The 12,972-nt window shown below is 45.5% G+C and overlaps 1 protein-coding gene across 3 annotated transcripts in view; it reads left to right on the forward strand.

The window, feature by feature from the left end:
- Positions 1-4,472: 4,472 nt before the first annotated feature.
- Positions 4,473-12,972, forward strand: part of LOC118083705 (THO complex subunit 2) — a 61,525-nt gene continuing 53,025 nt past the window's right edge. For all 3 annotated transcript variants that reach the window (XR_004692422.2, XM_035112439.2, XM_060270426.1), the window contains exon 1: positions 4,473-4,642. Coding sequence is in view for 2 of the 3 variants with exons in the window: in XM_035112439.2 (XP_034968330.1) it covers positions 4,530-4,642 (113 nt within the window). In the remaining variant the exon portion in view is untranslated. The remainder of the gene's footprint in view (positions 4,643-12,972) is intronic.

The raw sequence follows: 12,972 nt of genomic DNA on the forward strand, positions 1-12,972 counted from the left end.
GTGTCTCTACTGGCTCATATGCTTAAGACAGCTGGATTGTTCTCTGCTTCTGGCAAACATCTTAAAAGGCTCATTAATGTTCCAAATGATAAACTGGTTTGTAATCAACAAAAATGGAAACAAATGATTACATTCTGGAGTGTGTTTGTTTGTATTGTTACAAAAGCTAGGTGTCTGCTCCCTCTCTCTGCCAAGCAGTGGCCAGAGCGCATGGGGTCACAAGCACCCCAGGGTCTGTGTGGAGAATAGAAGACACTGTCGAGACACTAGTGTTTTAAGAAATAAGGTTTATTTGTCTATTTACGCTCTCAGTCTGTGTGAAGGGGGTTCAGATGTTATGTTGTTGTTGTTTAGTCATATAGTTGTGTCCAACTATTCGTGACCCCATGGACTAGAGCAGGAATCCCCAGACTTTGGCCCTCCAGATGTTTTGGACTACAATTCCCATCTTCCCCGACCACTGGTCCTGTTAGCTAGGGATCATGGGAGTTGTAGGCCAAAACATCTGGAGGGCCGCAGTTTGGGGATGCCTGGACTAGAGCATGCCAGGCACTCCTGACTTGCACTGCCTCCCGCAGTTTGGTCAGATGTTATAGCATGACCCAAAGCATTGCAGACAGTCATTCCTTCTCCCTCATCAAGATGGATTTAAGCCTTCCTCTTTCTTCTTCCCAGAAGCCCCTTGCCCTCCCCCAGAGCAGTTCACTGGCAACCTTCCAAATCTCCAGTCACTGGTCACACCTGGTTCTGTTGCCTTATTAAAGACCCACAATGGTTCTCTTAGGGGCCCTAGTTTGACCAAGCTACCCAGGAATTCCTTTGCAGCTTATATTCTCCCTTCCTATCACAAATAACCCCAAACCTTAGCATTTACTGCCATATTCTTCCATCTATAAGACACCCCCTATTTTTTGGGACTCAGATTTAAGAAAATGGGGGAGATGGCCCCCATGTATAAGACGCCCCCAAAATTCGGACATTATTTTTAAGGGGAAAAGTCTAGTCTTATACACAGAAAAATACGGTAATTTTAATGTTTAAGGGAAGACCCCAGTTCTGTAGGAGTATTCTGTAGGAGTATTCACGTTTTACCTTGGGGTGCCACAGTGGGTGGGTCACATGCAATCTATATACCCAGAAGTCAAATTAAATTCAGTATAATTAATATTGTAGCCTTTCCCTGCTGGCACAGAAGGCAAAGCAGAGGCACATCAAAGTTGTTAAATGTCATAAAGAAAAAGGGGCATTCACATGTTACATTCTATGAGCAGTCTTTGCACCTGTGTACACAACCATTGAACTTCACAAATCAACAAGTTTACACTCTTTCATGCAAACCCTTGTATACAGTGGTGCCTTGCTAGACGAATTCAATTCGTTCCGACGGTCAATTCGTCCAATGAAAAATTCGTCTTGCAAGGCACCGTTTCCCATAGGAACGCATTAAAAGTTAATTAATGCGTTCCTATGGGCTCCGGGGGACTGGCGGCAGTGACGGCGCTTGCTCGCTTGGCTCCCTGGAAGGCAGGAAGACAGGCGGCAACAGCCCCGCAGCTCTCCTTGCTGTCGGTGGCAGGGGGAGAGGAAGCCCATTCTCCCCGTTCGTTCCTCTCCCCCCCCCGCCCGACAGAAAGCACAGATCCCGGAGTTGCCGGATCTGTTGGGCGGGGGGAGGCACAAGCGGAGGACCGGTCCAATGCTCCGCTTCTCCCTTCCCCCACAAGACAGAGCCAAATGTCGGATCTGTCAGGTGGGGGGGGGGACAAGCAGGACAATCCCCCGCTGTGTCGGGCGGGATGGGGGGGAAGCGCAGGATCTTTCCTGCGTTTCCCCCACATCCCGCCTGTCACACAGTGGGGATCCTAGGGGGCTTGAGAAGCTTCTCAAGCCCCCTACGATCCCCTGCTGTGTCGGGTGGGATGGGGGGGGGAAACACAGGAAAGATCCTGCGCTTCCCCCACATCCCGCCTGTCACACAGCGGGGATCGAAGGGGGCTTGAGAAGCCCGCTACGATCCCCTGCTGTGTCAGGCGGGATGTGGGGGAAATGCAGGAAAGATCATGCGCTTCCCCCCCATCCCACCTGTCACACAGTGGGGATCCTAGGGGGCTTGAGAAACCCCCTATGATCCCCCGCTGTGTTGGGCAGGATGGGGGGGGGGAAACGCAGGATCTTTCCTGCGTTTCCCCCACATCCCGCCTGTCCCTAAGCCGAAGTGCGGCGCGGGAGGGGGCTTTTTGCCGTTCGCCTTGGCTCGGGGAAGGCAAATGGCAAAAAGCCCCTGTCGCGCTGCACTTCGGCTTGGGGACTGGCTTGGCCGCGGCGGGAAGAAGGGGAGGAATTCCTCCCCTTCTTCCCGCCCCCGCCAAGCCAAAGCCGGCTTCACTCGGCAGCAGCTGCCGCTTTGTGCCGGGTGGCGGCAGGAGAAACGGTTCCTCTGCTTCTCCCGCTGCTGCCTGGCACAAAGCCGGTTTCGCTTCCCTCGGCAGCCGCCGCCTGGCTTCAGCAGCTGTGTGCCAGGCTGCTGCGGAGAAGCAGAGGAACCGCTTCTCCCGTCGCTGCCCGGCACAAAGCCGACATCGGACGGGGCTTCAGAAAGGCGCAGCGCTTCTCCGATGCCCCGTCATATGTTCCCAGGTATCCATGGCGTGGTGGTGGGGGGAGCATCCGTTCCTCCACTTCTCCCCCCTTCTTCCTGCGCTACAGCCCTTTGTGTTCCGCTGGTCTCTGCTGGTTGCCCCTCACCGGCAGAGACCAGCGGAACACAAAGGGGAACCAGCTGCAGCGCAGGAAGAAGGCAAAGGAAGATCAGCTGAGAGGCGCTGACAGCTGTCAGCGCCTCTCAGCTGATCTTCCTTTGCCCTCTTCCCTTGCTACAGCTGGTTCCCCTTTTGCTAGACGAATGCCCCTTTCGCTAGGTTTTGCGATCGGAGGTTTTTATGGCCATGTTTCGCAAGACGAAGCGGCAGCCATAAAAAACCTCATCGTCTTGCGAGGCAACCTCCAATCGCAAAACCTATTCGTATAACGGAAAATTTGTCTTACAGGGCATTCGTCTAGCGAGGCACCACTGTATCTATAGTCTGTTTGTATCTGGTGTTAAGTGTAAAGCGAGCAAGCTAAGTGAGTCAAATCAAGGTGCCACATGACTGTGTTGTTGTAAGATAAAATTAAGGCTACGTGCCAACACCTTTCCCGAACCTTGGGATAGCCTACACGGGTGAAATCTAGACACACACAAAAAACACTGTGAAAATGCTTTTTTAAAAAGTTTTAAAATATATATATATTGAATTTGCCATTAGCTCACCATTGCCATCTAGTGTCACATTTGTATAATGCACTTATAACGCAGTTAAAACATTGCATTTGCAGCTGTACAGCTGAGTCTATGGTACCCTCCTGAAATTCTTGTGACTACAACTCCATGACGACTAGCCATGACGACTAGCAGGGCTCGTCCACACTTCTGCTTGCCCCATGTTTCCCAGGCACAAGTCTGAGAGGTTTCTTGTTTGCTCCATTGTTTCTCTGAGGAAAACTCGCTGTTTACCACTGGGGGCTTATCCTTACAGTACTTACCTCTCCTGTGCTCTTAAAGCTCTGTGTCAGAGAAGTGTTTTTTGTTCCAAAGCTTTCCATGTGAAAACCCACTCTTTAACACAAAATCAGAGCAAATGGAAAACCGTGGAAAATCTGAATTGATGTTTGCTCCAATTCAGCTTTAAAAAGCAGATCTTCGTGGGAAAGCTTGGGATAATAATAAAGCATGGAATGTTAAAGCATGGAATGTTAAAGCGCAATCCTTTGCCTGGAATGAGTGGGGCAAAGGGTGAGGGGAGATAAGACTTTGTGCTTAGCGTTCAGAAACATCTTGTGGGTTTGGCTCAAGTTAAGCCAGGCATCCCCAGACTTCGGCCCTCCAGATGTTTTGGACTACAATTCCCATCTTCCCCGACCACTGGTCCTGTTAGCTAGGGATCATGGGAGTTGTAGGCCAAAACATCTGGAGGGCCGCAGTTTGGGGATGCCTGAGTTAAGCCCAGAGCAGCACCGCAGGTGTGCAAAATGAAATTAAAAGGGGGCGGGGCGCCCCAGGTAAGTCACAGTCCATCACATGACCGGCGCACGTGCACATGTTTAAATAGCAGGCCTCGGCCCCGAGCAGTCTGCAGCTGTGCTGAAGAGAAACCATGGTCAACCGCCTCGCCTGCGCCGGCTGTCTCCGTTCTTCCCGGGGGAAGCCCGCGGCCGCGCCGCCCCCGGGTCAAGACGGCACCACGCCGCAAAGGAAGACCAGGTCTTCAAGCCTTCAAAAGTTGCCTCCCCCTCCTCTCCGTCGTCGTCGTCGTCGTCGCCGCCGTCGCCGCCGTCCTCCTCGTCGTCATCCTCCTCCTTCTCCTTCTCCTCCTCCTTCTCCTTCTGCGCCGCCCACTTTCCCGTCATGCTCGTCACGGCTGCCCCCACCGTCCACTCTGACCTCGGGCCCGCTGTTCTCGCATCCGGGCTTTCGGCGCTACACCAGGAAGATGGCGGCGGGAGCGGGGGCCTCGGCGGTGCCATCGACATCGGGGGGATCCACGGCGGCGGCGCTCCCAGCCGAGTGGATCAAGAACTGGGACAAATCGGGCAAGACAGAATTGTGAGTCCGGGGGTGTGGGGTGTGTGGAGGCGCAGCCGTGTGGTGTGTGTGTGTGGGGGGGGGATGGTAATGAGGAAAAAAGACATGGGGGGGGGAGCAAGCAAGCTTGTGCGCCGGGTAGAAGAGCGGCGAGGGCGGGCAATGTAGGGCCTGGGCCCACGCATCCAAGCCCTCAGATCGGCGGCTCCTGCTGTGGGGACGATCCCCCCCCTTTCCCGCGCGTACGATCCCCCCCCCCATCGGATCTCCGCCGCCCCTTCCCAGCGCTAGGCCCTGAGGTGACTCCGGGCTTCCCTCGCTCCTTTTAGCGCCGATCCTGCCCCCATCTCTTCATGCGCTAATCCTCCCACCGGCCCAGACCTTTATATCTCGGTTCTTCTTTCTCTCGCTCTGCTTGGAGATCAGACCGCCTTGAGCCCCTTTCCGCGCGCATACGAAACAGGCGGCGATCGTAGGGGAGTGGGATGGGGGGGTCCCACCCCGGGGGTCCCACCCCCCCGCCATCCCACTCCCATACTTCAGTGTCCCATCCCCCCCGCCATCCCACTCCCCTACGATCGCCGCCTTTCCCGTTTCACCGCGAGGCTGGCGTTTGTCAAAAGCAGTGTAATGTTAGGTGTCTTGGGCTCTTCCTTCCTTCTTTTCTCTTCCCCGTTATTATTACTATTATTATTATTATTATTACTGTCATTATTGTTATTTTGACTAGCCCTCACCTTTTGGTAATATTCCCCACTCCCCACCATAGCTTCACCGACCTTCCTGCAGTTGCATTGTTCGTTTGTCCAACAATTTATTTTTTTCAACCATCTAAATAAAAAGCTATCTTTAGAGAAGCGTGAAACTTGGATGCTGTAAGTGTAAGCCTTTCCCCCACCATCTTAGCTTGCTTTGGGGCTGCCTTCTGGTACCTTCCCCAGTGAGGTTTGTGGTCTTCAGTTTTGTACATCTTAGTGTGGGGCTTCTGCTAATAAAATCTGACTGCTTGCTGAAGATGTAATGGGGTTGGACTGCAACCATAATCCCTCTCACTAGAGAGTGGGTTCCATTGAAGTCAGGCTTGCTTCTGAATAAACGTGCTTAGTAAGATCATGCTATAAAAGTTGCCTTTTTGCAGTTTAGCTGCAGTGGGATTTGAAGACTTTGTGGATCGAGACCTGTCACTATGCAGAAAGCAGATACTTCAGTTAACAACTTACAAATGCTAACAGCTAAACGGAATACAGTATAAATGCCTTAAATGAATTGAATTCAATTTAAATCGAGCAGCTATGCAGTATCCCAGACCACAATTTATAGCCCAGTCCCAATTATGTTTATTCAAATCAAAATCATACTGACATCAATTAAATTTAATTCCAATTAAATTTATTTAGGATTGCAGTCTATAGCTTGAGCTAGTGTGGTCCAACCTCTCAGCCTAAGTGGGACACAAGAGTACTTTAATGCAGAACATGCGGCCACACACTGGATTTGATTTCCATATTGTAAATTAAAGTGCTTGCGATATAGTTAATTATATTTAATATACACAATATATTCAATTGGATATATAAATGAATGCACAATTAACTAAAAGTAATATATTTATTTAATAAATAAAAGTTAATACACAAACAGATGCCCGCTCTTTAACAATGAAGACATTGAGTTCCTGTCAGCATAAGCAGACAGGGTATAAAAGTAAAATCATTTTAGAAGGCTTCTAATAAAAAAACAATTCAAACCTCTTGTGAAGCCAGTAAATAAATGCAGCTTGTGAAGAAGCTTGAAAAGCTTGAAGAATAAATTCCTGAACTTAAATGTAGTATTGTGTGAGGGTGGAACTCTTGTTTCCTCTCCCCAACCCTTCCCAAAAATTCCTGGAGTGAAGAATTGAGATCCAGGGGCAAGAGCTGTTCTCATTTGATTGGGAGAATGGCTGGGGAAACCCAGCCAGATGAATGGGGTATAATTTATTTATTTATTTATTTATTTATTATTCCTGAAATTTCCAGGTCCATAAAATCTTAGCCACAACATCTTGATGGGCTGGTTCAATTATCCATACAGTTTTCATACTTCAGTAGCCCACTATGTGGGTTTGATACAAATATACAGCTGTGAGCAAAGCATCTTAATTTTTTGGTCACAGATTTCCATTTTCAAAGTGTACCACATAGGTTAGACTGTGTTCACCTCTTCCCAGAAATACCTGTTGTCAGGCATGAATGTTAGCTGAAACCCTTGTCTTCATAGAGTTCAAAACCTGTTCTTTAGATGTGTGTTTTGTGCATGATGGAAGTTCCTAACTAATTTTAAATTTGTTTTAAAAATATCTTGTTTTTGTAGTCTCTGTTCATAAACATGACTGCTGCTATTCCCCAAAGGTCCCTCATTATCTGCTCTGCTGCTTACTGTATTTTTGTGCCTTTAAATTCCTTGTTGAAAAAAAATCACATTCTAAACTCTTTGCTAGGACCAGCTTAAAGTTCAGTCAGTCATGTGTTAATATTACAACAATTTCTAAAATGTGCAAGGGGTAAGAGAAGATAGGAAATTACAGGCTTATCAGCCTAAAGTCTATCCCAGGTAAACGAGTGAAAAGCATTACATAGGAACCTAGGAAGTTGCCTTATATGAAGTCAGAATATTGATCCATCTAGCTCAGTATTATCTACTTTGACCAGCAGTAGCTCTCCAGAGTTTCCGAGTTTCCAGCACTACCTGGATTGAACCTGGGACCTTTTGTACACAAGGCAAGTACTCCATCACTGAGTTTTGGTTCTTGCCTGAGCTATGAGCTGCAATGATCAAACATACAGAATAATAAGGTTGAAGAGGAAGAATAATAGTTTCTGCAAAGAAAAGGCTTTTCTCACCATTTTTAAAAGAAGTACGGTATTTTCTGAGGGTAGCCCCAGAGTGCAGTGCTACCTGCATTGGTACCCTCTAGATGTTTGAATTACATCTCTCATTAGTCTCAACAAACATCTTGCATGCTGTTTGGGGCTGATAATCGTAGTACGAAATACCCAGAAGGCATCAGATTGGGAAAGTCTGGTAGATACAAGTAATTTGGTAAACATTATATAATTGAATTACCAAAAAACACACACCATGTAATGAAGCCTGTCTGTGCCCTTTAAAAAAAAGATGACATGGGGAAAATGTGTTGAAGTTTATAAAATAGCCAGTGACCACATTTGAATGTGGCTTAAGCTATGGTGGTTTATGGCTTACTTGAACTAACTGCAAGAAGATCAAACCTATCCATTCTTAAGGAAATCAGCCCTGAGTGCTCACTGGAAGGACAGATCGTGAAGCTGAGGCTCCAATACTTTGGCCACCTCATGAGAAGAGAAGAATCCTTGGAAAAGACCTTGATGTTGGGAAAGATGGAGGGCACTAGGAGAAGGGGATGACAGAGGACGAGATGGTTGGACAGTGTTCTCGAAGCTACGAACATGAGTTTGACCAAACTGCGGGAGGCAGTGGAAGACAGGAGTGCCTGGCGTGCTCTGGTCCATGGGGTCACGAAGAGTCGGACACGACTAAACGACTAAACAACAACAACAACAGTATGCTAACAACATACTTCGGCAACAGATCATGTTTTATTTTCCAAGCACAAAAAAGGACTGAATCAGACTTGCACTGTAAGCCATGGGGCATGCAAACATGCCCATGGTCAGACAGAATTAGTTTTCATAGCACTATAACTTTTGGTCAACCAATGAAATTGATTGGCAGTAGATTTAGTGCATACAATAGGAAATGTTGCTTCATAAAATGCATATTTAACATAAAAGATTAGTTAACGTTGACAAAAATATAACAGAGCAGGTTTATACAAAATTGTGTTTTAATCTAAACTCAGATGTGGGTGGCGCTGTGGTCTAAACCACTGAGCCTCTTGGGCTTGCTGATCAGAAGGCCGGTGGTTTGAATCCCTGCAATGGAGTGAGCTCCCGTTGCTCAGTCCCAGTTCCTGCCTAGCAGTTCGAAAGCACGTCAAAGTGCAAGTAGATAAATAGGTGCCGCTCCGGCGAGAAGGTAAACGGCGTTTCCATGCGCCACTCTGGTTTTGCCAGAAGCGGCTTAGTCATGCTTGCCACATGACCCTAAAAAACTGCAGACAAATGTCGGCTCCCTCAGCTTGTAAAGCGAGATGAGCGCTGCAACTGTCTGCGACTGGACTTAACTGTCCAGGGATCCTTTACCTTTTTAATCTAAACTCCAGGAGTAAAAATGAGCAGATAATAGCATTAGGCTGGTTTGGTTGCTTATGTTGTTTTGTGGTGGTATAAAAATTATGAGTTGCCCAATGGTATTTTATTTGGCATCATCTACTGTTGATGGTGATATTCCCAATGAATATTCATATGAGGGAGTTGCGTCTAACTTGTTAGTTGGATTTTTCAAGAATTACTGTTAAAGGATTGCTGCCAGAATTTATTGGGTGAATCCTTTGATTCTGATACCACAAGTATTTCCTCTTTGAATGAAGAGTTGAAAAGATCAAGCACAGAATTTTCAAAAGGAACAAAGAGCAAAATAAAATCACTCTCATATCCAGTAATTATTTCATATTTATCAGGCGTCTCTCGTAGACTAGATGCATGCCTGCAAACTGGTAATGTAAATCATATTTACTTTGCTTCAGCAATTGTTTTAAATGAACAGACCTGTCTTTTCTGCTTTTAACTGGAGGTCTGTATCCTTTGTTGCATCCTATGTACACTGGAAACAGTAAAATAAATGAATGAGTATTAAATGAACTTTAAGACATTATTTTGTTTACTCTTCATACCTTGTAGCTTTCTTTTGGCTTTTCTGGTGGTGACTTTTGGCTTCCTTTTATTTTCAGTACTCTTATTATTATTATTATTATTATTATTATTATTTATTGAGAATGCCAGACAGTGGTTGTTTACTCCCCAATCATAAGTACAGCGATTTGAGAATAAGTCACATTTATGTAAGTTGAATTACCATTTGAGGCTTATGGGTGAAATATATTTGTGAGTCAGTTGCTTTTTAACAGTGATAATCTTATCAATTACAGTGCCATTTCCCCCTTAGAACGCTAAATACATGTTTTGTAGCCATTCTTGCAGTATTGAAAAATCTGCCTTACGGTAGTTGAAATTTCACTTCTTCAAGATGTGAGAAAAACTAGGACTGTTGACTCATGAAAATGTTTTCCTTGCTAACATTGCCTTTGGATAAGGCTGCATCTGGCTGTTACACTAAGCCATAGTTAAGCTTGGCATGAAGAAGCCTCAGAGATCGTCAAGCTCACATTCTCTCCTAAGTGTGTAGAAGTAGGAGGTTGGAAGCATTTGTTTGTTTTTGCTTAAACATGATTTGTTACTTCATGTACATTGATAAACTGGTTACTCTTATCTGAATCAAGGTTTTAGGTCATGTTAATGTTTTTCTTGGTTTATCAGCTCAAACAGAATGATAAAACAGAGTTATGCAGAAGCCAAAATTTCCAAACCGTTTCCCCTAACAGCATGGAAGGTGAAGGGAGTGCATGACCTAAGCCCATTTATGTCACTACTATGTCATGACCTAAATGCTGAAGGTTTTTCTGAATTGCATAACGAAGGGCTATTATATTACATATGCACTTAATAGACATAAATGAATGCTGTTTAAAGATATACTTTCATACACATTCCATTTGTAACTGAGCTGAATTTAAATAACAGATTTTTAAATACAGATAGAAAGAGAATGAAAGAGAGGGAACATGTTAACATATTTAAGACTGTAAAGAAGAAAATACATTATTTAAGTGCGATGTGAGAGACCATTCATGATTTACAGATCCCATTTGCTGTTTCTTTTCTTCATAATTCCATGTACAGTGGTGCCTCGACTTACGAATTCAATCCGTTCCGAAGGCACCTTCGTAGGTCGAAAAATTTGTAAGTCGAAAAGCGCCATTGGAAACGTGATTTCCCATAGGAATGCATTGGAAATGGAAAAATTCGTAAGTCGACGCAGCCCCATCTAAAAATTCATAAGTTGAAAAAACCCTATCTAAAACCACCGCGATTTCCGTTCGGATGTCAAGAAATTTGTAAGCGTGCGGCCATTTGCCCCATTCACAAGTAAAAAAATTCGGTTGTCGAGTCATTCGTAAGTCAAGGCACTGTACTCATTTACTGTTTAGATGGTTAGGAGTAAAAAAGAAATTGCAGGCTTTTTAAAAAACAAACTGGTCAAGGTCCATTGGTCTTCCTATTGATGGAATCTGTTACATTTGTACTGTATTTGAAGGTTCATATTCTAGAATGTTTTGAACCAGTCTCTTTGCTAAGTTGATTAAGCAGCTGGATGGCAGCTGTGTAGATGTAGTGGCTGGATGATTGTTATGTGAAATTGTTATGGAAGATTTACCATCAATCAGTTTTAGTATTTCTCTGTAGAATTAAACTGTAGTGTTTGTCACAGCAGTAGATATGAGTATAAACATATACTGGTTTTATTTTTCACTCAGTTTGCTGCTTGAGCAAAATCAGTGTACAAACAAAATCTGCTCCAGAACCCTTTTTCTGTCTCTTAAAAATTTGATGGCTGTGTTATGAGCTACCACACCTATCAGCCAATCACCCATTCCCACCACCCTTCTGAGTAATACCCCTCCCCACCCTCACACTATATATAAGGGTCTGGTGACTTTTGTTTCAGTGTATCTGAAGAAGTGTCCATGCACACGAAAGCTCATACCAATGACAAACTTATTTGGTCTCTAAGGTGCTACTGGAAGCAATTTTTTACTTGAAGACGTATTTGTTGTAATTTTCCTGGTAGGCCTTTGTGCCCAGTGACAAACCTACCTGTTGTCAAAGTAATGCAGAAAGTACTGAATGCTTCATAAACAGGCATTTATTCAAGAGGCTGGAGAATAATACCTTTTAAAAAACAAAACACTGTGAACATGGAGAAACTTTTATTTCTGTCCTATAAGCATTAGTGTCTACTAAATATATATACCACCATTCATCCTAAGATGACAGGATTGTTTATAACATAAAAACACAAAATGTAATAATAAATAGCATTTAAAAGGCCATAGATTTTTTAGCAGTCAAAGTCTTTGTTGAAGAGGAATGTTTTCACCTGGCAACCAACTGTGCAATGAAGACACGAGGCAAACATTCCTGGGAAGAGCATTCCACAAACAGGGAGACCAAAAAAGGCCTGTTCCCGTGTTGCCACCCTCTGAAATCCTTGGGGGGTGGGGGCACGAACAAGGGCTCAGATGATTATAGGGTCTGGGTCAGTTCATATGGGGAGAGGGTGGTATTTGTAGGTATTGCAGTCCTGAGACATTTAAGACTTTATAAGTCAAAACCAGCACTTTGAATTGGGCCTGGTGTAGTCAAACCAGGATTGGTGTTATATGGCCACCACATTCTGCACCAGCTTAAGTTTCTGAACTGAAGCAGAGCATAGGCTTTCACTTTCCAGGTAGAGGCACAGTTGATGCACTCCATCCCACTGTGGCTACCTGAGCCTCAAGTGACAGGAAAATATCCAGAAATGCCCTAGGCTACATAACTGCTCCTTCAGAGGCAGTTTAACCCCATCAAGAGCAGGCCACCTTCTATCCATCTCATCTAGCGGACCACCCCCTAACTGTGCTGGATTGAGCTTCAGCTTATTGGCTCTCATCCAGTCCATTACTGAGGCAAGACAGTGGTCCTGCATATCCACTGCCACACCTGCAAATGTAAAAGAGAAGCAGAGCTGTGTGACCATGTAGTCCCAAACCTGGGAAGACCCTACTGACTAGTTTCATGTAGATGTTAAACAACATAGAATATAAAATTGAACCTTAAGGGCCACCACCCCTGCCTTGAAGGCTCCATGGTCCTGAACAACACACCCCAAGCATCCCATCCAAGTAGGACTGGAACCACCACAATTCATGTTCCCTGACCCTCAAGTCTGCCCTGAGTACCTAAGTGGGCATATCTGGGTGAAGCCAACTCCACTTTTATCACCTACCTAGGTCTCAGTAATATAGACCTGATCAGTCTCATTGTCCACAATCACATCATGGTTGAGGGAGATTTTATTTAGAGTCGATGTTGGCATTCAACAGTAGCAGCTGCAGACTTGAGGGCTGGCTGATAGGGCAAGCACGATTCCCCAGGTTGTGGGGTGTGGGTGCTGGCACATAGCACAGCCACTAACTGCCTGTGCTGTGTCTGCCCCACCACCCACATCAGGCTTCCCCTGTGATTGGGGCTCCTCCTACTCTCCCCAGCTCCTCTCCTCCCACACACCTTTTCTTCCCTCCAAAACCAAAACACATTAAGAAAAAGTAA

Source organism: Zootoca vivipara, chromosome Z (genome assembly GCF_963506605.1).
Source record: "Zootoca vivipara chromosome Z, rZooViv1.1, whole genome shotgun sequence".
Taxonomy (NCBI): domain Eukaryota; kingdom Metazoa; phylum Chordata; class Lepidosauria; order Squamata; family Lacertidae; genus Zootoca; species Zootoca vivipara.